This window comes from Pseudorasbora parva, chromosome 9 (assembly GCF_024679245.1).
Source record: "Pseudorasbora parva isolate DD20220531a chromosome 9, ASM2467924v1, whole genome shotgun sequence".
NCBI lineage: Eukaryota > Metazoa > Chordata > Actinopteri > Cypriniformes > Gobionidae > Pseudorasbora > Pseudorasbora parva.
Genome location: NC_090180.1, coordinates 11142504 through 11166336, shown reverse-complemented (window position 1 = coordinate 11166336; position 23833 = coordinate 11142504). Strand labels below are relative to the sequence as shown.

At 35.8% G+C, this 23833-nt stretch overlaps 3 protein-coding genes across 3 annotated transcripts; 2 read left to right on the top strand and 1 right to left on the bottom strand.

The window, feature by feature from the left end:
- Positions 1-521: 521 nt before the first annotated feature.
- Positions 522-3940, top strand: agxtb (alanine--glyoxylate and serine--pyruvate aminotransferase b). Its single transcript, XM_067453891.1, has 11 exons — positions 522-816; positions 981-1173; positions 1256-1320; positions 1452-1552; positions 1877-1947; positions 2051-2135; positions 2243-2341; positions 2433-2502; positions 3090-3185; positions 3278-3406; positions 3500-3940. The coding sequence occupies exons 1-11, from the start codon at positions 562-564 to the stop codon at positions 3605-3607; spliced, it is 1272 nt and encodes a 423-aa protein (XP_067309992.1). The 5' UTR covers positions 522-561; the 3' UTR covers positions 3608-3940.
- Positions 3941-4143: 203 nt separating this feature from the next.
- On the bottom strand, positions 4144-19469 carry zgc:161973 (uncharacterized protein LOC556635 homolog). The gene is made up of 10 exons (XM_067453890.1): positions 19334-19469; positions 19139-19246; positions 13225-13329; positions 12931-13164; positions 11396-11593; positions 11186-11312; positions 7246-7328; positions 7023-7156; positions 4819-4940; positions 4144-4546 (listed from the first exon to the last, which is right to left on the bottom strand). The coding sequence occupies exons 1-10, from the start codon at positions 19426-19428 to the stop codon at positions 4280-4282; spliced, it is 1473 nt and encodes a 490-aa protein (XP_067309991.1). The 5' UTR covers positions 19429-19469; the 3' UTR covers positions 4144-4279.
- A 2436-nt stretch (positions 19470-21905) lies between these two features.
- Positions 21906-23364, top strand: thap4 (THAP domain containing 4). The gene is made up of 5 exons (XM_067453889.1): positions 21906-22055; positions 22301-22454; positions 22534-22643; positions 22748-22851; positions 22997-23364. Exons 1-5 carry the CDS (start codon positions 22031-22033, stop codon positions 23111-23113), a joined length of 510 nt encoding a protein of 169 aa, XP_067309990.1. The 5' UTR covers positions 21906-22030; the 3' UTR covers positions 23114-23364.
- Positions 23365-23833: the final 469 nt, after the last annotated feature.

Below are 23833 nucleotides of genomic sequence, written 5' to 3'. Positions count from 1 at the left end.
TCTACATATTTCTTTTACCTGAAGACAGCAGATGATTTTTTAGCTAACTAAACCAGCATCAAACGCCCTTATTTCCAAGTCTAAACATATAAATAGGCTTGATTTTTTTAAACAGTACTGCATGGACATCCCAATCATCCCACTGGCTAATCGACAACAACATTTTATTTTTTCAGTAAAGGGCAATTTAACTCTGTGAAAAAGTTTCAGATAAACACCTGTGCTCCCTTTATGTATTTTTGTGCGTTATCAGAAAGGGTTAAAATATCGATTCAAAGGACGAAAAAACAAATACAAATACAGCCTTACATAACAGTAATAATAACACGACAGCTTCTCGATTATTAGGATACCACCCTTTTCTATTTTGTTATGCTGTTCAGAACATCCCTCATATCTACCTCCGGACCGTTATACCTTGTTTGGAAGATGAAGGGCGGGGGTATTTTGTTCCAAAAGCATGACGCATGTTGCTTTGTGTTCCAGGGGTCAAAGACCCGTTTGTTTAAAATGATCGAACGCAAAGTTTTATCATTTTAACTAACCGCAGCGAGAGGAAACATGATGCCGAGGACTGTCCTATCCAGATGCGCGCGCTTGGCGAAGCAGGTACCTTTGGAATGCGCGCGGTCCACCAAACACAGCGTCCACCGCGGGATGTCCTCTGTGACCATCCCTCCACCTGCATGTATGCTTCGTCCACTCGAGGTTCCATTCAGGCACCTGTTTGGACCAGGACCATCCAATGTGCCGCCTCGCGTTTTAGCGGCAGGAGGGAGACCTATAATAGGTCATATGCACTCGGAAATGTTCGAGGTAAATTTTACTCTGTGTTTTTGCACCAACGAAATAATAAAAAAGTAATATTAATATATTTTTAAATCACTAAGTCATAGATATGGAGCTAATTTGTGGAAACTATTAAACTAAAATAAACATATTTTAAAGATGTTAACAGTAATTGCACATATTTTGTCTAGATTATGAATGATATCAAGAAAGGAATCCAGTACGCTTTTCAGACCAGTAACAACATGACTCTGGCCATGAGTGGCTCTGGTCACACAGCGATGGAATGTGCAGTGTTCAACATTGTGGAGCCTGGAGAAAGTGTTCTAGTTGCCGTCAATGGAATCTGGGGAGAACGAGTTGCAGAAATCGCTGAGCGGATGGGTATGAATCTAATAATAATGTAATTACATTGTTCTGTACAAAGGCTTTATCTATTGAAGATTAAACATCTTTCTTTTTATAGGTGCAAAGGTTCACACCTTGGTAAAAACACCTGGAGGACATTTTACAAATACAGAAATTGAACAGGTAAAAGTTTACTTCATATATAAATGATGTTAAGACAAGTTTCCATTCCATATGGGTTATAATATGGCCACTGTAAGTTATATAACTAGCAAAGCAATTCCCTGATCTATAACCAACGTGTCATTTTACAGGCTCTGGCTAAACATAAGCCAGTTCTCTTCTTTCTTACACATGGAGAGTCGTCAGCTGGTCTGGTGCACCCAATGGACGGTATAGGTGAAATGTGCCAAAAGTAAGAAAATTCTACAATCATTTAGCTTAATGTGACTTCTATTGTACTTTCTTTTTTTTGGTAAAAACTTTCATGATTCTGTTTGGGGTCTCAGAGACCCCAGGTACAAAAACATGAATAAATGCTAAAAAAAATGTACATGCAAGATTTTATAGTATACACTGTAGTTTTAAAAAACAAACAAATAAGATTTGTAAAGGAAAAATAAAAGGTTATTTCAAAACTTTATTATATGAACTTAATAAAGCTAAAGCTAATTTTAAAGTTAAATGTCTGTATTGTCCACTGATGTGCTCTTGTGTGTGTTTTTATTTTTTTATACAGACACAACTGTTTGCTCTTAGTGGATTCAGTGGCGTCATTGGGAGCTGCACCACTTTTAATGGACCAACAAAGTGGGTGAAGGATGATTTGATCATGTGCATCTCTGTGTAAATGCCTGTAGATTCAATTCAAACATTTGTGTTCCACATAATGAATCCTCTTTTTCTTTTCTAGAGATTGATATTTTGTATACTGGATCCCAAAAGGCCTTGAATGCTCCACCTGGCACAGCACCAGTTTCATTTAGCGAAAGAGCATGGTGAGGAGAGACTTGAATAAATATGAGTATGTTTTTGCACACATAGAATCGTTCAAACAATTAGTGGAATAACCAATGTTATCCATTTCACCTCAACTGTGATATAGCCACAAGATGTTCAACAGGAAAACAAAGCCAGTGTCCTACCTCCTTGATATGACCTATTTATCCAATTACTGGGGCAATGATGGCAGGCCAGACAGAATGTAAGTATGGTAAACACAAACTCTTGCTCTTGTAGGCTCAGTAGAGTATTGAGTTACAGATTGCGTAAAACTAACTGAACTGTGTTTCCAGATATCATCACACAGGACCTGTGTCTGGGTTCTTTGCCCTGAGGGAAAGTCTAGCCATCCTTGCTGAAACGGTAGGGGCTAGATATATTTTAATCAAAGTCAACATTTAACACTTAGCTGGTCATAATAGTTCAATCTTAGACATTGTTTAACCTTTTAGTCCTACCTTTCAAAAGTTTGGGGTCGATATGAGTTCCTTTTTTCTAATGCTCACAAAGGCTACATTTTATTTGATCAAAAATACAGTAAAACAAGTACAATTGAAATACATTACAATTTAAAAAATAATTTTAAATGATTTTTCAGTATCATTACTTCAGTCTTCATTGTCACATGATCCTTCAGAAATTATTCTAATATGCTGATTTGCTGCACAAGAAACATTTCTTATCAGGATTATTTGATAAACCGAAATAGAGATATTTTTTAATATTATAAATAAAGATAATTACGGTCACATTTGCTCAATTTATTGTGGCATTGCTGAATAATAGTGTAACTTTCTTTAAAACAAAATCTTACCGACGCCAAACTTTTGAACAGTAGTGTATATCCGTTACAAAATATGCCTGCTAATAGGCAGTTGATGCATTTGAAGGATCTTTAATCAGTAGTATGTGACGTCATGAGGTTAATCATTCTAAAATGCCTACTCAAGGGGCTTGAGAACTCGTGGAGGCATCATAAAGAAGTTGCAGAATATCTTTGGAAAGGCTTGGAAGACCTGGGCTTGAAGCTGTTTATCAAGGACAAGGTAATTTTTGTTGTCGAATTCACTCGCTAATTCTGAGAATAATAATATACGCTAAAAGAGAAAGCAGTTAAACTATACTTCAATTTCCAAAGGATCTGAGATTACCCTCAGTCACCACCATTGCCATCCCTGAGGGATATAACTGGAAGGAATTGCTGGCTTACATCATGAAGCATCACCAAATAGAGTTTACAGGAGGTCTAGGGCCCTCTGTTGGCATGGTGAGTAAAAGGTAGTCAACAAGAAAAACAACAAGTGCATGAAAATGCATTTAACTACATGGCTGGATAATTATATGTTGAACTGATTTTTAGGTAATACGGATTGGACTCATGGGATACAACTGCAACAAGGCCAATGCTGCGATGGTTCTTGCAGCTCTGGAAGACGCTTTAAAGCAGTGTCGAAAGACCAAAGCTTAAACGCTACCTGTTTACAGGTTTATTTTTTGCAATTTCTTATGGTGATGCTTGTAGTTCGGATATTACACATGAATGTAAAATAAGAGCTATTATATATGTTTTCATAACAGCTGGTACAATGGAGAAGAATTTTAACTGATTATGTATCGATATCAATCAAAATCAGCTGTTTTGAACAGTGTTTCTAATGTCCTTTTTAACGTTTGGAAAAGCATCACTCCAGCACTTGAATGACCTTCATAAAAACATTACTGAGAAATCAATAATTCATATAAATTCAACATTTGTGTTTACAATCGGAGTTTAGTTGCACAGTAAACAGGATGTTCAGACCATTGTGTTATTGGTTGTCTTAACTGAATTTACACTATTTCATTAAACTATGAAAAACTTGATGTCAAAAATGAACAACTTTTACCAAATTTGAACTGGTGCTAAAACTAAAAATAGCAGTCCGGCATTTCCAGACTAAACAACAGTCCCTGAAACTTAACAAAAAGAGCCAGACATATATATTAACAAACTGACAAAAAAAGCGACATTTTCATGAACATGAAACAAGCTTGAGGAAAATAAAAATATTCCAAAATCAGCTTTGGATATTTACAACTCAAAGCACTGCCAGAATCAGTCCAACAATTCAACTCAACCCAACCAGGTTTTGCAACATTTTCAAGATCTTCCCCCAAAGCGCCTTTTCACTTTGGCTGCTGGGAATGCAGTAATTAACTGCACCAAAAAGTACTGCTGATGCTCCTCCATCCACACAAAGGTCATTTTGACCTTTCCCTCCATATCCTCGTACAGGATGACGTACTGCTCACCTTCGTATTCCAAGTCCACCACTCTGAGTTTATTGGACATCTTAACAGGAGAACTCACACACCAGAAGGGACGCTGAGCCTCATCCAGAATTGTCAGGGTCATCATACAGCAACGCTAGAGGGGTGGAGCAAGTAAACACTTGTTACTTTTTGCAATTTCTTAATAAAGAGACATGCATATCTCAACAAAATACATAAAAAACGGTGCACACTTGTCTATTACAATGCATACAGCAAGTCTCCAGCATTTTTCCCTATTCACACAGCATGATACCTACCAATCTATTTATAGACAATCTCCTAAGAATAGCATAGCACTGACAAACCAGTCAGCTTCAGGGAGAAATTAAGTCTTGAGTGTAAGAATCAAGAATGAATCATAGGTACCTCAACCTCTCCCTGCAGTCCCTCTGCTTTCCATGGGACACTGATCTTCGCCACAGACTTGTACTCAGGCACATCAGCCAAATCAATGGCGATCAACCGCACATAGTCCTCTTGAAACGGCACTTTAAAGCACAAGAACAATTGTGCAAACATATTATTCAAATAATTTAATTTAAATATCAAAATGTTGATCATAATTTGTAGAAAATAAATTTGTTTAGTGAAGTTTTCAGGTTTAGCACATCAGACTACAAAAAAAAGGATTTACGCCTTGCTATGGCTATATGAGACATTCCAAAACAAAGGGAATAAATGAAAGGAAACAATTAAATTAAATGTGTAACCATTTAGCTTGTAAAACAACAAACATGTAATGTACATGTATATATAAAAACCAAACCCGATTCAAAAAAGTTGTTTATTTATTATTTATCTGAACTTCTATTATTCTCCGGTCATCTGACTTAAAACTACTAACCCGCTTCCAAAAAAGTTTGTACACTGTACACATTGTAAATAAAAAAGGAATGCAATAATTTACAAATCTCATAAACTTATATTTTAAACACAATAGAATATAGGTAACATAAAATGTTGAAAGTGAGACATTTTGAAATGTCATGCCAAATATGGCTCATTTTGGATTTTTATAACAGCTACACATTCCAAAAAAGTTGGGACAGGTAGCAATAAGAGGCCGGAAAAGTTAAATGTACATATAAGTAACAACTGGAGGACCAATTTGCAACTTAGCTCAATTGGCAACATGACTGGGTATAAAAAGAGCCTCTTGGAGAAGCAGTGTCTCTCAGAAGTCAAGATGGGCAGAGGATCACCAATTCCCCTAACGCTGCAGCGAAAAATAGTGGAGCAATATCAGAAAGGAGTTTCTCAGAGAAAAATTGCAAAGAGTTTGAAGTTATCGTCATCTACAGTGCATAATATATTCCAAAGATTCCGAGAATCTGGAACAATCTCTGCGGGTAAGGGTCTTAGACGACACTGCATCACATAGAAGAATGCTACTGTAATGAAAAAAAAAAAAAAAAAAAAAAAAAATTCACAACATGGCCTCAGGAATACTTGTCAGTGAGCACAATCTAGCATGCCATTGGCCATTGCCAGCTGAAACCAGTTAAAAAAGAAGCCAAATCTAAACATGATCGAGAAACAGGCGTTTTCTCTGGGCCAAGGCTCATTTAAAATGGACTGTGGCGAAGTGGAAAACTGTTCTGTGGTCAGACGAATCAAAAGTTATTTTTTGGAAAACTAGGACGCCGTCTCATCCAGACTAAAGAGGACAAGGACAACCGAAGTTGTTATCAGCACTCAGTTAAGAAGCTTGCATCTCTGATGATATGGGGTTGTATGAGTGTGTGTGGCATGGGCAGCTTACACATCTGGAAAGGCACCATCAATGCTGAAAGGTATATCCAAGTACTAGAACAACATGCTCCCATCCAGACATCGTCTTTTTTTAAAGAAGACCTTGCATTTTTCAACATGACAGTGCCAGACCACATACTTCATCAATTATAACATCATGGCTGTATAGAAGAAGCATCCAAGTACTGAAATGGCCAGCCTGCAGTCCAGATCTTTCACCCATAGAAAACATTTGGCGCATCAATAAGAGGAAGATCCGACAAAGAAGACCCAAGACAGTTGAGCAGCTAGAAGCCTGTATTAGACAAGAATGGGACAATATTCCTATTCCTAAACTTGACAAACTTGTCTCCTCAGTCCCCAGAGACATTTGCAGACTGTTATAAAAAGAAGAGGGGATGCCACAGAGTGGTAAACATGGCCTTGTCCTAACTTTTTTGATGTGCTGATGCCATGAAATTTAAAATCAACTTATTTTTCCCTTAAAATGATACATTTTCTCAGTTTAAACATTTGATGTCATCTATTTGTATATATATATATATATATATATATATATATATATATATATATATATATATATATATATATATATATATATATATATATATAGAATGATACATTGTATTTTTAGTGATTAAACATGATTGTTATTTATTTATTAATTATTGTAATAAAACATTAAAATGATAAACATTAATGTCATTTTATTTAAATATCAAAATGTTGAAAATAAATTAGTTTAGTCAAGTTGTAATTTTTAGCATACTTCTTAAAATTTGTATTATTTGCATTACAAAAATGAATCATATATTTACTTCTGCTGGTGTAGAGTGGGGAAAAGCGATGACACATGATTCGCCGAACGGCATTGTGAAGCACAATGTGCAGAGTGTATCCATGGCGTCCACGGTCCGGGTCCAGAGCAGTGTCCTCTGTGGGTATGTAGGGACTATTGATGTGAACGAAGAATGTTAAGGGACTATGCGTTATCAACAGCAGCATACTAAATAACCATAATGCCCATTAAGAGTTCAATACCAAAATCTTGACCCAAGGAGACTTCTTTCAATCAGTTTGTGGAAGTGAAGGTTGATCATGATAAAGGCAATTTTCCAATTGCCCTGAAAACACCACAAATGAACAAAAGATAAAAATAACATGCATAAAAAATATTGTGGTACGATATAACAATATTGCAATAACAATATAAAGTTTCTTTTCTTAAAACAATCAGTACAATTTATATTAGGGATGCAACAATAAGCCAATAGATAATAATTTTTGTGTTACGGGAGATAATTAGCCTGACAAGCCAGACCCACATCAAGATGTTTGGTCTGGAAACTCACCATAGACAGGGCTCAATCCGAGGGGCGGGATAAACGGTTGTCTTTCAAACTCCCTCTGCACGCGATAGGATAGCGCTACCACCCAACCAGAGCAACGAAGGTGAAACAGAGCTTGTTGATAGATTAAACATTCGCCGTATCCGGTCAGCAAAACCCCGAACACATCTTCGCTTTTTAAGAATGACTTCAGTGCCGTTCTTTTCTCAGAGAAAAGCTTAATTCCAAGTCTTCCAGAATCGCAGTCAAAGCTGATTCGAAAGACCGCCACCGTTCGCCAGTTTCTGTGTTTACTAGAAGCACGTAAACGCAACTCGGCCGTCGTCATCATGGCCCCGCCCACCGACTCTATACACAATGTGATTGGCCCGTCCAGATTGAGAGGAATACAGCTTAGAAGGGTATTGAGAGTTCCTAGACGACACTTGCGGGCAGAATAAATTTGCTGCCGCTAGGGTGCGTCTAGATTTCTAGGCTAGGTGATAATGAATAAATGGCTGATATTCAAATTGTACACTATTATAAAATCAGTCATTTTAAATGTAAACATAGGCATCACAACATCAAAAGGTACATTTTCATTTTTAGATTTACTACAGATTATATTTAATGGTTTTATGAAATTGCGGAAATTGAGAATACTTTGTAAAATTTAAAATAGATTTAAATATTTTATAGATTTAATTTGAGGCCCAGTCCACACGGAGACACGTTTAGCTGGATACGTAAAAACTTAGTATTGTATCATTGTTTCGTCCAGATGGATCCAGCGTTTTAGGAGCCTGAAACCGGTATTTTTTTGTGTGTACAGCTAATCCATATATTTTGTGAAACAGTGATCTCATTACAACACGTCCAACTTTAAAGACTAGAAGGGATACAGCTACGACCACTGGGCATGCACACATATATATTGGTTCATTTAATAACATTATTTTCATTATTATATGAGTAGGTTTAGGATTGGGGTAGGTGTAGGTATTATTAAAACAATCTGGTAAGTAGCAAATGTATTTATTGTTATTTTACCGTGAGATTTTGCTTCACTTCCGACCGTTGCAGTTCCTCGCCACAACTCTTCTCTGTTTTTAGTTTATTTCTCTGGCAGAATTACAGCACCACATACTGGTCTGGCATGTACTACATCATTTTGAGTTGGTTTCAGTGGTTTTGTGTGTGTACGCAGATATTTCTTAAGATGAGGGGGAAAAAAGATTGGATAGGGAAAGCTCTGGCTTCAATTGGTTGTGGCCTGAATCGGTTTTTTTTTGTTGTTGTTTTTGAATGATCGAATGAATAATTGAATGAATGTAAAAAAAAAAAAGTGAACGAATGACGTTTGAATGAACTTAATGAATGATTTAATGACTCACACAAAGACTCTTAATCCTGCTTAATTAAAACAATCTTTATTTGAACCAATCAACTTACTATCAACATCTGATTTTGATCACTACAGTAGACCAGTGGTTTTCAAACCTGTCCTGGAGGCACCCCAGCCCTGCACATTTTGTTTGTCTCCCTCATTTATCACACCTGATTCAACTCATCAGCTCGTTAGTAGAAACTGCATGATCTAAATTGGGTGTGTCTGATGAGGGGGACCATACCATTTCCTACGTCCCATTTCGCATACTATCCATTCCATACTAAATAGTATTCGAAAATAGAATTAGGCTCCGTCCACACGAAGCCAGAACTTCTTTTTTTTCCTTGTTTCAAGAAATATCTGCGTATACACAAGATCACTGAAACCGACTCAAAATGATGTAGTATACATGCCATGCCAGTGTGTGGCGTAATTTGTAATTCTGCCACAGAAATACACTAAAAACAGAGAAGAAGAGTTGTGGCTAGAAGGGGTATAGCAGTGGTAGGAGGTAAGGCAAAATCTCACGATAAAATAACAATAAATACAGATGTGTTTACCCTTACAATAATGCAAATACGGTAATTAAATGACACAATATTGATGTGCGCATGCCAGTGCCCGTAGTTGTATCTCTGAACTCTTTCACCGTGCTGGAAGTAGTGTGATGACATCACCGTTTCAGAAAATATACGGATTGGCTGTACACACGAAAACGCAAGATTGTCGTTTTCAGATTTATCCACTGGGACCCGGTTTCAGATCCAGGCTTCGAAAATGCCAGATCTGTGTGGACGAAATGCTGATACGGTACAAAATGTAAACGTATACAGCTAAACGCGTCTCCGAGTACGGATCGACGCACACACTTTCAGATGATATAATGTTGCATTCACGTGCTCTCAAAATTAACGTAAATATGAGTTTCCTAGGTAAAAATTGCACATAAAAAGGTGCAATTTTTATGATCAAAGGGGTTTGAGTGATCAACTATCAGTATTTAACCTGACAAAAAGATATTTATTAAGTCCCAAATCGTAGTATGTTGAAAAGAGTATTCCAAAAGATACCCAGATGGTCTACTATTTCCGGTCAGAATTCGAAGTGCAGATCGACGCACACTAACGGCTAAAATTGCCCACAACCCATTGCGAGTTAGACAAGAAATATAAATGTGGATAAAAAGTAACTATAAATAACTATAAAAAACTATAAACATGACGGATGTGCGAGTCTGACAGTTAAAGCTACACTGTGTAACTTTTTTTAGTTTATTCTTAGCTAAAAACACTTAGTTCTTTCAAAAATATATGTGCTCATTAATGTATATTTACTTCTTTTAAGTAATAAAGTATTCTCGTAAGTTTATAATATGCCATTGAAAATACATACGGGTGAGGGGTTCGAATATTGGTCGCCATGTTGCTCCTCCATCTTGAAAGTACATTAGCCAAAGAGGGACATACACATAAATTCAAGCTTCGCCTTTCACATTTTAACACTCTATGGCACCGTGTCGAATGTGAAGAGGGGGATTGCCATGTTAATCTTGGACTAAATCAATCGGCCACCGTAGGAGTTAAAACGAAATCGAAATTGAGAGGAACAGAAACTATTATTCACTGGATGGTCATATACCTTTTCACAGCTAGATGGGGTAAAATATCACACAGTGTAGCTTTAAGTAGAGAGGTTTAGATAAAGGGGTTTGTGTGATCAATTGTCATTATTTAACCTGACAAAAAGATGAAGTAGTATGTCCTAAAGCTTGTATACTCTTCTGCTACACACTCAAATTATGTACTTTTTCTTCTTCTTTAGAAAAAAAAAAGTACATACTTTTAAGTAGCAGTATAAGTAAGCAAATTGGGAGGCAGTGATACAAAATGTGCAGGGATGGAGTGCCTCCAGGATAGGTTTGAAAACTACTGCTGTAGAAAACAGTGTTTATGACCTATAAACTATCCACCCGGTTCTTCAGGGTTAATTAAAAATATTTTAACACACAAATAATAATAGTGTGGTTTAAAAGTTGCTTGCTCTATCAATAATTTAAAAATTAACATTAAGTGAGCTTAGATGATGGCATCGAAATGTAAAATGTGAAATGCACAACTAAATATCCAATATCAACCCATGTGATATCAACCAGTAAAAAATAACTTGTCCGTTAACCAATATTGTACAGAAATACTTTCTTGAATTGTGCATCTCTAATATATTGAAATTATTTACAATTATTTTGAAATTATCATCAACATACCCGCCAGACTCCGACAACGATTCCTTTATTAAAGCGCAGCAACTTCACAAACTTGTCAGCCCCAAGGAATGTCCAGTGTACACTTTTCCTTAAACTTGTATTTTGAATCAGAGAGCGCCACCTTGGCCTACACATTAGAGGCATTAGTCAGATAAGGGTAAGATTGTATTAGCGGATGTACGCTTTAGATTTTTCAGCTGTGTTCCTTACTTGTCTCCTGGAGTTGGTAGAGCTGGACACATTATACCATGAAGCTGCAGGCCATTAAGACTGCTCAGGCACGGCCAGCCGCCATGGTTCCAGCACACCGTAACCGATGAATCTTCGAAGAAAGTGTGCGTCTGCTTATAGACACTTTCATGTCCATTGGTATTTGTGAGCGTGATCTCCCACTGAATGTGTAATCTCCTGTAAAACAAAATGACCAAAGATGTAGTTCCTATTTTTAACTATGCACATGTTCCACTTACATTTGAGATGCTTTAAATTTTATAGCAAGACTAATAATATATTTAAATATATATATATATATTTTTAAAACTTGTATTCACCATTTTCTGCTTCAACTGATTTACTCGATTTACAGTTTAAATATGTATTTACGTTTATTTGTCTCTTAGTATGCAAGAGTATATTTAAATAATATAGAACATATTTTAATATATATATATATATATATATATATATATATATATATATATATATATATATATATATATATATATATATATATATATATATATATATATATATATATATGCCTTGCTATGTTATATAAGGCATTCCAAAACAAAGGAAATAAATGAAAGGAAAATTAAATTAAATGTTTGACCATTTAGATTGTAAAACCGCAGAAATAAAAATGACATGTACAGTAGTGGCTTCCGGAGGGGATATCCTAGAAGTTCAATTAAATAATCACAATATGAGGAGAATATTTTATATTTCTTAAATATTTTAAATGTGAAGGAAAAACATAACACTAAACTTGTTAAAGGTATTTATTTGACCAAATTATTTGGCAAAAAGCACCAAACTACAGCTATAAGATTTATTTTACAATCTAAAAAAACAGAGTTAACTACAACATAAGTTATTAAAAATGTGTTAGTTCTCTTGTTTTTGCATGACAGCCTGGCCAAAAATTATGTCTCCACAAGTTGGCATGTTTTATTGCTTTATCAAAAACAAAAACAAATGACTCCAAGCACAACTATGCAATATAATTTAATATTTGTAATATTTAAATAAAGGATGCTCATGTAAATTACATCACTTTTTACCACTACTGTACATATAAAATATTTTAAACGTATATATATATATATATATATATATATATATATATATATATATATATATATATATATATATATATAAAATATTGAACAATACATTTTATGTTTTAGTGGTGAAATTATGCTTATGTATTATTGTAATGAGTCATATTAAAAAGATATAAAAAAATAAGCATAACATTTTTTTATCTATTATCGGACACAAACAAATACAATAAAAAAACAGTGTTTGGGAAAACATTATATTACACAATCTCTACTAAATTCTGAATAAATTCATTTGCTGTTTCATAAATGCTTCACTAAAAATGTGTGTGTGTGTGTGTGTGTGTTATTTTTTCCCACTTGGGTTGATATTTTTCAAGTATTTCACAAGAAACATGCATTTGTGGACCAAAAGATTTTGTTCTGTCGTTCAAAGAAAAGCAGCGAGTACACATGGCCTACCTGAGAACTTGTTCTGTTAGAGCTGGCATGCCCGTGTGTGGGTTCATGTGTCTTAGCTCTGTTTTCCACATGGTGTCCTTGTAGCCAGCCATCTCCTTGAGTAGCAGCTTCTTCCAGTATCCCGCAGGTTTCTCTTCCACGCTTGTGCTGCTCACAGCTTCTATCATCATGCTTCCTCGGGGTCTCCAGTTTTTCTTCTCAAACTCAGAAGCATACAACACAGACCACAGAGCACTGGACATCTATGTTAATATGTATTATTCCTAATTCAAATTCTTTATATCATGAACTCACTTGCTGTTTGCCAGATCATGAAAGCGCTTGCTGACAAAGCTGATATTGAACAGAGAAGAGGCATCCAGAAAAGAACAAATCTTCAGGATTATCTCAGAAGGCAACCTGGACATACAAGGAATAGGCACAGCTTTTTGTATGATAATATACTAAAAATGCCTCTTAAACTTGGGGTGTTTTCACACTTGGGTCCTCTTTAAAAGAACTAAACTCAGATTCCTTTAAGTGGACCAAAAGGTGAACCAAGTGAAAAAGGACCCAGTTCGCTTTATGTTCACACTGTCCCTGTACCCTAATAACCTTTTGTGGTCCACTTAAGTAGGAATGTGGTTTTATAACTCTTTTTTGTTCATACTGTTGGTTTTTTTCTTACATTGTATGTGCCTCACTAACCAAGATATTTTGTAAAATGGCATTGCTACAAATGCTGTTAAATGAGCTTAACTCTTACCCTAAATATTTAGCACAAAAAAATAAATAATACATTTTGTTGTAATACTACATCCATATTCTTGCACTATATCATACCCTTAGTTAATAACATCTGTTTTGAATTACTTTCCTTGAACTGTGTTGTTTTTTTAAATTGCAGAATGCAATGATAATTTTTTTTAAACACAATAGGCCAATACAATAAAAGAAAGATCCAAATTAAATAAACTGCTTGAAATTTTCCAGGTAAAGTAGGTATACCTAAAAGCAGCATTCAAGTGATAAACTGCATATTCTGCACTGTATGAATAAACAAAACAAAAATAAAAAATTAGACTGCTGTCACTTTAAGAACTGCAGCAAAGTACAGATCCAATCTGCTGATACACAAACACAATTTATTAACCAGATGTTTACATTTACTTAAGACAAAACCAACTGTTTATGTGAACCTTGTGTGTTTTTGACACTTTAAATCCAATAATACGTTACAGTTTTTCTCAGTCACTTTGGTACATTTCTCGAATCTTACTCACAATTTGCAAAACAGTAAGTGCATTTCTAAAACCAATTTGTACAAATAGCAAAACACCATGGATAACCTGCAAAAGCCACTCTCTTGCTCAAAATCCTTAGTTCATCTCTCAAAAGTAAATATCTGTGTCAATGAACATGTCAGTGCCATCAGAATGACAAGTCCTTGTGTCATTGTGTACGGATAAGACAGTCTAATTGTTTAGTCATGTTGTCAATATAACAGTTTACTCTGGAGGGATGTTCTGATGGAAACTACGGCTAAAGTTTTGATGACAATTATTGTCAATTGAAAGTTACATCTTAGTGTATGTGTGAGTGTAATTGCAAGAGAATGGAAAAGATTCAAATTTACACTCTTACTGTTTGTACTGTATTTTATTGACAGAACCTGTCATTGAGATACAGAAATGAAAAGACAGCACTGAATAGCACACACACAAAAAAACTAAAGAAGAAATGTGAACATAGGAAAAACTGTACATGCGGTGCTGTAGAGATTATTATATATATATATATATATATATCCTATATATATATCTGCTAGTTGATGTTTCACAAGAAGCACCTTCGTTAGAGAAAGTCAAGATTTACCTGTGAGCAATTTACCAATTCAGGACAGATTTTTAAAAAGGTCTAATGGAAATATAGAAAGTATAGAAATATGCTTGACATATTATGATAACTTGTTCAACCATTTTGCATGTAAAGACTTATGCTGAGCTTGTGCCTAAATGTTGTGGGGGACGAGACTATTCAACAGAGACCCAATGTAATACATGTTGATCAACATGACATAAGCAACTGATAATGTAGGAAACAGCAGAGAATTGTACATAATCATTTGTATGGATGTACCAAAGCATTTGCAACTTGTTCAAAGAAATGAGAAACTGCTTTTTTGATGTGCACAAGTGACACAATGATGTGAGAATTGAACAGGTAGGTTTGAGAATTTCAATTCTGATCTGAGAAATGTACCAAAGCGACTGAGAAAAACTGTAAGATAATTAATTTAGTAGACACGCTGTGAAGGCTGGCTTTCTGTGCACTTGTAAAACCATATATCAAAAGTTTTGCCTCGTTTTTGGAATTACAATAACAAGTGTATGTTGTGAACAAATCATTTGTAGAGATCTGCCAGAAGCATCCATGAAGACAATTTGTACAGAGGCATCTGATGCCCAAATTAAGTTTTTTTCAAAAAGTGAGCCCAGACTGATTTGTGTGGACTTTTTTCTGTTAGCTGAAACTGTTTAAAAGGGGTCTGAGATCGTTAGGAGTGTTCACAAATGGGCCAACACATTTTAAAGGGATACTCCACCACTTTTTCATATTAAACTATCTTTAACACCTCCACGTTTCCCTCAGCACAGTAAAGTCACACCTAAAAAATCCTCCCTCAAATCTCCCCCTCATCCTCTCAGGTGTGACTTTTGACTGCACTGAGTCGAAGTACTTTCAAAAGTGCTATTCCGCCATATATTATAGTTATCCTTTTTAACCCGCTTAGAAAAGCTCCTTGTTTTATTTTGTGTCACCATACTTGGTCGTTCAACTATTAGTGTAACTGTATTTAAGTAGGGAAAACGTGGAGGTGTTTGGTCGCTTCTAACTTGATCTCTGTTTGGTACCTAATGAATGAACTGTACTTAGTGCGCTAAGCTAAATGCTATCAAAATGTCACCGCACGTCAGAGAGATTAAGTGCATGCACTCAGACGAGAGAGGTATATATCAACTCATCTTAGGCCCCATTTACACTGCATGGTTCAAGTGACCCAATTCCGATTTTTTCCTCTCATGTAGCACAGATCGGATATGACATGTGAACGTGTAAGCAGTAAAAAAAACGCATGAATTCCGATATCCTCAGATCGGATTCAGGCCTCACTCATATGTGGTAATAAATCCGATATGATTCGGATGCGTGCATTAGCGTCTGCCATGTAAGCGGTCAAATCGGATATCCCCCAGTAAATGCGAGTCGTACGTCATTGAAAAAAGGACGGAGGCGAATGATGTCAACTCAGGTGGACATGAACTGCGATCCAGTGTTGCCAAGTCTGCAGTTTTCATGCGGAATTGGACTACTTTAACACAGTTTTGAGTTGCAATTGGACGGGTTTTGTTGTGAAAACCTGGCAACCCCATCAAGGGCTCTCCTCTTTTTCTCCGTCTTAAGAGAGAAATATTTTGCTGACTTTAAAGATGTGTGGAACAGAGCAGACAGCAAAACATTGTGCAATCATTTTGTCTGCGTCCATTGCGTATCGCGCTGTTTTACTTCCTTTCACCAGTTAAGAACTTATTGGGCTGTTTTCCCAGTGTACAGTGTAAATGCAAATATCGGATACGGGTCGCTTTTGAAAAGATGTTGTAAGCAAGTCGTCAAAAACATAGTATATATAGTCACCAAATCGGAATTGTGCATCAAGACCTGCAGTGTAAATGCAGCCTTAGTTAAGAGAATAACATAGTTTAATATGAAAAAGCGGTGGAGTATCCCTTTATTAAAATAAATAAATCACGTAAACTGTGCTCAGACCCCTGAAAAGAAGGTGTGAAAACTCCCCTAACTCTCTCCCCCCCAAACACAGAATTTTCCATTATTTGTGAGAAAATGCTTCCCCGCCAAACACAGAATATTACGGGTTTCCGTTTTTTCATTGTTAGACGCTAAGGGGCGCTATTACGCATCTTCTGAATGAGTACCGAATCTCCTGATCAAAACACACGTGAGGAAAACGCAGTAAAACAAGTGATCATATTTAAGCAGATGCATATGTAAAATGTGGTCATCAACAATAAAAAACTATCAACAAAACTATCTAATGTTACTGAATGAAATGTGGACCCAGGACGATCTCTAGGACTGTGCAAGCATTAGGGGTGTTGATGGACTCCATCTACACCATCTGTGTTTGATCATCATTCTGAATCTGATCTGGATTAAGTCTTTCACAAAAAAAAGTGATTTTCTCAGCTTTTTGTTCAAAATGTTGCTTTTGTAACTCACCCATTTTCAACAGTTGATCCACAAAAAAAAATGCATGAAGCTAGAATAAAATTAGTAAAATAATGTTCAAAATAAGAGGGTCAGCTCTTTCTTTTGATATATTGCATGCTCGTATATTTATAAAATAAAATATTCTATGGGCTATTACATTTTTATGAAAATGGTAAAAAACCCTGGCAGTGGCTGGCAACTTTTTTTTTTTACAAACTCTGGCGTGGAAAGAGTTAATGGACGGGTTTTACAGACAAGGCTAAGGCCTTAGTTAAAGGTGCACTATGTAGTATTTTTGCAGTAAAATATCCAAAAACCACTAGGCCAGTGCTATATATTTTGTTCAGTCAAGTTCTTACAATATCCCAGATGTTTCCAACTATTTGTAAATTGTGAGAAAATTGCTATTTTAACCAATCACCCGGGACGTGTCAGCATAGAGTTTGAGGGAGTCGCCTGTCTATTGCGTCATATCTGTATTACCCTCGGTTTTATTTGGCAGAAGTGCTTTTCTCTTAGCAGTGTGAACATGTCACAGTAGCGCTGAGCAAACGCACAGAGTAACGTCAAATCATCATTTTAAACACACTTAAATGTATCTAATATCATAAACAGAGCTACTTTACCTCATACCAATGACAGGAAACGCGGAAATAGTGCGGGCGCCCGGCGAATGTGTCCCGTCCCCCCATAATAAAAGTCCCAGTGCTCGCGAAGTGGGTGTTTGCATTTCAATCGCTCCAGCAGCTGTGCTCAGCTCCACAACACTCGGCCCTGCTCTGCTTCACACTACAGTAACGTTAATAACCGCATCTATCAACATGATTTCTGCCCGTGTCCTATTTTTCACCGGCTGTGAGGTGAAGACCACATGTCCCAAGATACTGCGCTCAAACTTGGCGTCATCAAACTACGCCTTTGTTTTGAATAGGCGCCCTCTCGTGGACGGAAAGTTGCATAGTGCACCTTTAAATTAGGGCATTTGCGTAGTTTTAATAAATGTGCAATAGAAATAAAAACATTACTGGTGTGTATTTTGAGACAAAATGTCAGTGACATTAAAATATATGTCAGTACAAGTTACTTTCAGGTAAAGGAGACCTATTATGCAAAATCACTTTTAAATGGTGTTGAACAAACATGCATGTCGTGTGCCACCCTATAATGGTAAAAGTTCCCACTCCCCACTCAGATTGTAGCTTTTGTGACGTCACAAATGTAACAAACTTAGAACCCACTCATGACAGCTGACGGACTTTGCCCTATTAGTATAGACCCCCTTCCTTTGTTTTGAATAAGCAAACTCTAGCAGTGAAAGAAATGCAACATGCAGTTTCTTTACATGCTGTTTACGTTCACAGACATATCTGACTGTGTTTATGTGAACTTTGTGTGTTTTTTTACATAACCTTGTGTGTATTTGATGGTTTAAGCGCAATAAGAGGTGAACGTTTAATACTCACGGGACACACCGTCCGACATCCAGCTTTCTGCGCGCATGCTTTAGACGTGCACGCAGAAAACCACATATCACAAGTTTAGGCTGATATGGCTTTTAAACGCATGCAGATAATAAACTATGGTGATGAAGAACTGCAATGTCACGTGAGAGTGACCGTGATAGAGATGATAAATCAAAACCAAACAGATGTTTTGTTAGTTTTTGGTGGAGTATCCATGAGCTCTGTAAAGGTTCCGGCCTCTTATGGAAAGACACATGAATGAAAACAGCATGTGAGCATTTACAACGTGGTGTAATAAATTATCTGTAGGGTATTTTGTGAAACTTCACAGACACATTCTGGGGACACCTGAGACTACATCTTGTAAAAAGGGGGCATGTTCCCCTTTAAAAAAGCTAAAACATGCATTTTAGTCTGGGACTAGGTTTAAACATTGTGTGTGAAACCAAGGTATGTATAAAATATTGATAACTTACCTCTCGAAATAATTCCTACGGCTGCCCCTACCGCACTGTTCAGACACAGACAACGTTTTACAAGGCCCAGGTTCCAAAGACGTCGAGGAGATGTCTTGATCTCTCCGCCTATGCCAATTGGAAAATGAGCATTCAGTCTATGCCATTAGCGAATAAGTAGCTCAAAACAGCTTTGGAAATAACTCAACTGTCTACCTTCTTGAACCTTGATCCTCTCTATGTGTAGTTCCTTCATCTTTCTCGTGGCCTTTTCTTAAACGCCGGAGAAAATCACCAAGACCAGTAGCCATGATGACTCGAGTCTTTTGAACTCACTCTCATTACTGTGATAACCCGACTGATAGTTTAACACACTAGAGGGCAATATAATATGTTGAAAAGATTCCGCCGACCATAATGCTTTATTTTAAGTTAGAATGTAGATATAGATTTTAGAATTAAGATAAAATTAAGATATTGCATTAAAATATAAGAACAAATTCAAATCAATTTAATGATTTTAAATCGTGCATGTTTTATATTGGATTCTCACAGATTAATAGTGTCCCTTGTGTATTAAAAATACTGTTGCTTAAAACTATAAACATAAACAGCTTTGTTGTCTTTTATCTATCTATCTATCTATCTATCTATCTATCTATCTATCTATCTATCTATCTATCTATCTATCTATCTATCTATCTATCTATCTATCTATCTATCTATCTATCTATCTATCTATCTATCTATCTATCTATCTATCTATCTATTAACCTTGACAGCTCTATTTATGTGGGTTCTATTAGACTTTTCATTCATTAAGTCATTATTTGTTCCATTTTAGCTATTTGCAGACGAGCCTGTATCAAACGTTATTACCTTTATATAATATAAAAGTAAATTAACCATCTGGGTGCCACTGTCCTCATAAGATATTATTTTTAGTGAATTTCTCTTACATTCAGTGCTTTTCAGAGACACCATTTGTTTTGAGGTTTCACAGAACAACAACTTCTATTTGGTCTTTGAAAAAAATCACTGAATAGTCAAATGTAGCACTCTTATGGAAATATGATATTTTGTAACATTTTGTATTTATCATTTAAATCTGACTCATTTTTTAAATTGTGTGTTATTAATCAACATCTCAGGGAAATGTTATGGGGTTTCTAATCAAAATATGACCAAACAGAGCAATGATTTAATACATCCACTGTAGAGGACAACAGCACGCTTATCAGGCTTATCAGTAGGGAAAATTAATATGGAAATAAATTATATATAGGCCTACATATTCTTATAAAATATTAGATATTATTATGAAAATGTTAACAACTCTTACTCCAATTATTATATATATTTTTGCATTACATGTTGGTCCAAGAACATTACAGTTTTTCTCAGTCGCTTTGGTACATTTCTCGAATCAAACTCATAATTTGCAAAACAGTAAGTGCATTTCTAAAACCAATTTGTACAAATAGCAAAACACCATGGATAACCTGCAAAAGCCACTCTCTTGCTCAAAATCCTTAGTTCATCTCTCAAAAGTAAATATCTGTGTCAATGAACATGTCAGTGCCATCAGAATGACAAGTCCTTGTGTCATTGTGTACGGATAAGACAGTCTAATTGTTTAGTCATGTTGTCAATATAACAGTTTACTCTGGAGGGATGTTCTGATGGAAATTACGGCTAAAGTTTTGATGACAATTCTTGTCAATTGTAAGTTACATCTTAGTGTATGTGTGAGTGTAATTGCAAGAGAATGGAAAAGATTCAAATTTACACTCTTACTGTTTGTACTGTATTTTATTGACAGAACATGTTATTGAGGTACAAAAAAAAAGAGACAGCACTGAATAGCACACACACACACACACACACAAAAACTAAAGAAGAAATGTGAACATAGGAAAAACTGTACATGCGGTGCTGTAGAAATATATATATATATATGCTAGTTGATGATTTACCAATTCAGGACAGATTTATAAAAAAGTCTAATGGAAATATAGAAAGTATAGAAATATGCTTGACATATTATGATAACTTGTTCAACCATTTTGCATGTAAAGACTTATGCTGAGCTTGTGCCTAAATGTTGTGGGGGGCAAGACTATTCAACAGAGACCCAATGTAATACATGTTGATCAACATGACATAAGCAACTGATAATGTAGGAAACAGCAGAGAATTGTACATAATCATTTGTATGGATGTACCAAAGCATTTGCAACTTGTTCAAAGAAATGAGAAACTGCTTTTTTGATGTGCACAAGTGACACAATGATGTGAGAATTGAACAGGTAGGTTTGAGAATTTCAATTCTGATCTGAGAAATGTACCAAAGCGACTGAGAAAAACTGTAATATGCAAATTAGAGATGTATGTACAGAGACATGCATTGAATGGGGAAAAAATGTATGGTAGGCTAATTTCACCCACGTATATTAAATAATTCTGTTGTATTTTTAAAAATATATAATCCTGACACCCAAAAAATTGATTGGTGAATGAAAAAAAATAAGTTATTTTTCAATATTTTAGTCCTGGTGTATGAATGAAATGTAGACTAATTTTTCACAAAACATTTTTTCCCATTGGTTTCACAATGTAATGACATAAAAAATTGCTAAATTAAAACATTCATCATATCTAAATTGTGCTAAATGCGTAGTGGAGCAAAGTTGTTCTGCAGTATTTGTTCTTCAGCTTGATTCCGCGTCAAGTGAACATCGTCAGAACGCATAATAACTACATCTCCCAGAGTTCTTAGCGTCTAATCAGGAAGTAGATTACGCACTGTGATGGAAAACAGATCAGATAGTAGTTTAGCAGCCGCAGCGAGCAATACATTTAGTGTCAATTATACAGTTAAATTTTAAAGTTATTTGAACATATTCAAGCGGAATGTCATGCCCATTCAATCACTCTGGTAGGACAACCTAATGATTCCATTCAAATTCATAGACACCTGATTTTTCTTTTTTCTAATGACTTCTTAATTCCGAGATTTCTTCTGTAACGTTAGATCAATCGTCAAATGTGTTATCATTAAAATGAATCAAACATTAAATAAACTGCAGGTGCATCAGAATTTTTGCCCGTGTCGTGAACATATTTTATATCACAGATAAGCGCTCTTCGATCTCATTTAACCCGTCGCCTGTGTTTCCGCAGCGGAGCCGAACCCCGCAGTGCTGCCGCTGGACTGGCTCCTGGGAACCTGGCAGTCCGATGAGCCAGGAGAGGGCTCCTTCCCATCCATCGCACCTTTTCGTTACACAGAGACTCTTCATTTCTCACATGTAGGACAGCCCGTGGTCAATTTTATGTAAGTAGCAAGAGACACAGGTGCCCAGAGACACTGCAATTCAGAATGCAATGCAGACAGTTGTGAACTTTTTCTTCAGGTTTAATGCATTCCATGCTGAGAGCAAAAAGCCTCTTCACAGAGAGTGTGGATTCATCAGGCTTCAGCCAGGCACCAACAGGGTGGCCTTCATCATTGCCCAAAACTCAGGTGTTTGATTTATAAAAATGTTTGTCAGATAGGTTCATCCGTATTATCGCGTTTTTTTATTTATTTCATATTTATTTTATTTTGATCTGTTTATACCTTTTCAGGTCTTGTGGAGATTGAGGAGGGGGAACTCACTGGGCAGCAGTTGATTTTACACAGTACTGCCCTAGCTAGAACATCTTTTGCCAAGCAGCCTCATGTTCAACAGGTCTCACTAAACAAACTGATTAACTTGTGCCATGTCAAATCAATGAAACAGTACACTCTAATGTAGTAATATTTGCAAGTGGGAAATGTGGCATGTATCGTGCTGAACTAGTTTATTTATTGAAAGAATTCTGATTTTTGATCAGATCTCCAGGCACATCCAGCTGAAGCCGGATGGAAGGCTGGAACAGACCGTCTCTATGGCACTGGAAGGACAGCCTCTGGCGCAGCATTTGCACATCACTTACCGCAGGACTGATTAACTAGCTGTCACGTGGGAGGAAGATGTGTTTCTGAAAAGCACTGAAGTAATGCACTCATCTAACCTAAAATATTGATGGTTTATATACAGCAGCCTGAAGGTGATGGCAATATATTTGTGACTAAGAGCATTATCTAAAGTAATAGATGTTATCAGACCTGTTTTACCAACAAAATAAGCTTTGCAAATATTGTTACAATAAATAAAGGTAATGTAGAGCAACCATAATAAAAATCTCTTTACAAATTTAAATTGTTTAGAGGTAGTTAATGGCAAAGTGTGTCTCTAAAGAAAATGCTGTTGTTGTTGTTGTTGTTGTTTTTTTGCATCTCCTTTTCCATAAGATTAAGTTTACAAATTGAATAATAATCAAAATATGTCACATCACATACATTTTCTCTGCAGGACAACTTAACACTAAACATATTTCATATGTTTAATATCAATTTAGGGGGATACATTAAGTTCAATAAGATTCAATTATAGATTCAATAAGATTCTAACTTTTGATACATTCATTGTCATTGTATTTTTTAGCAATCATGAGCAAATGGAGAATAATTTAATAATAATAAAATAATCAGTTAATAGAGATTGCACTCACAATGATCAGGTCAATAAAAAAGTCCACTCTAATATTATTCAAATGTACTTTTTTTAGTAATACTATCATTCAGTAAGGGTGCATTATTTTAATCATTATTTTAATCTTGATAAGAAA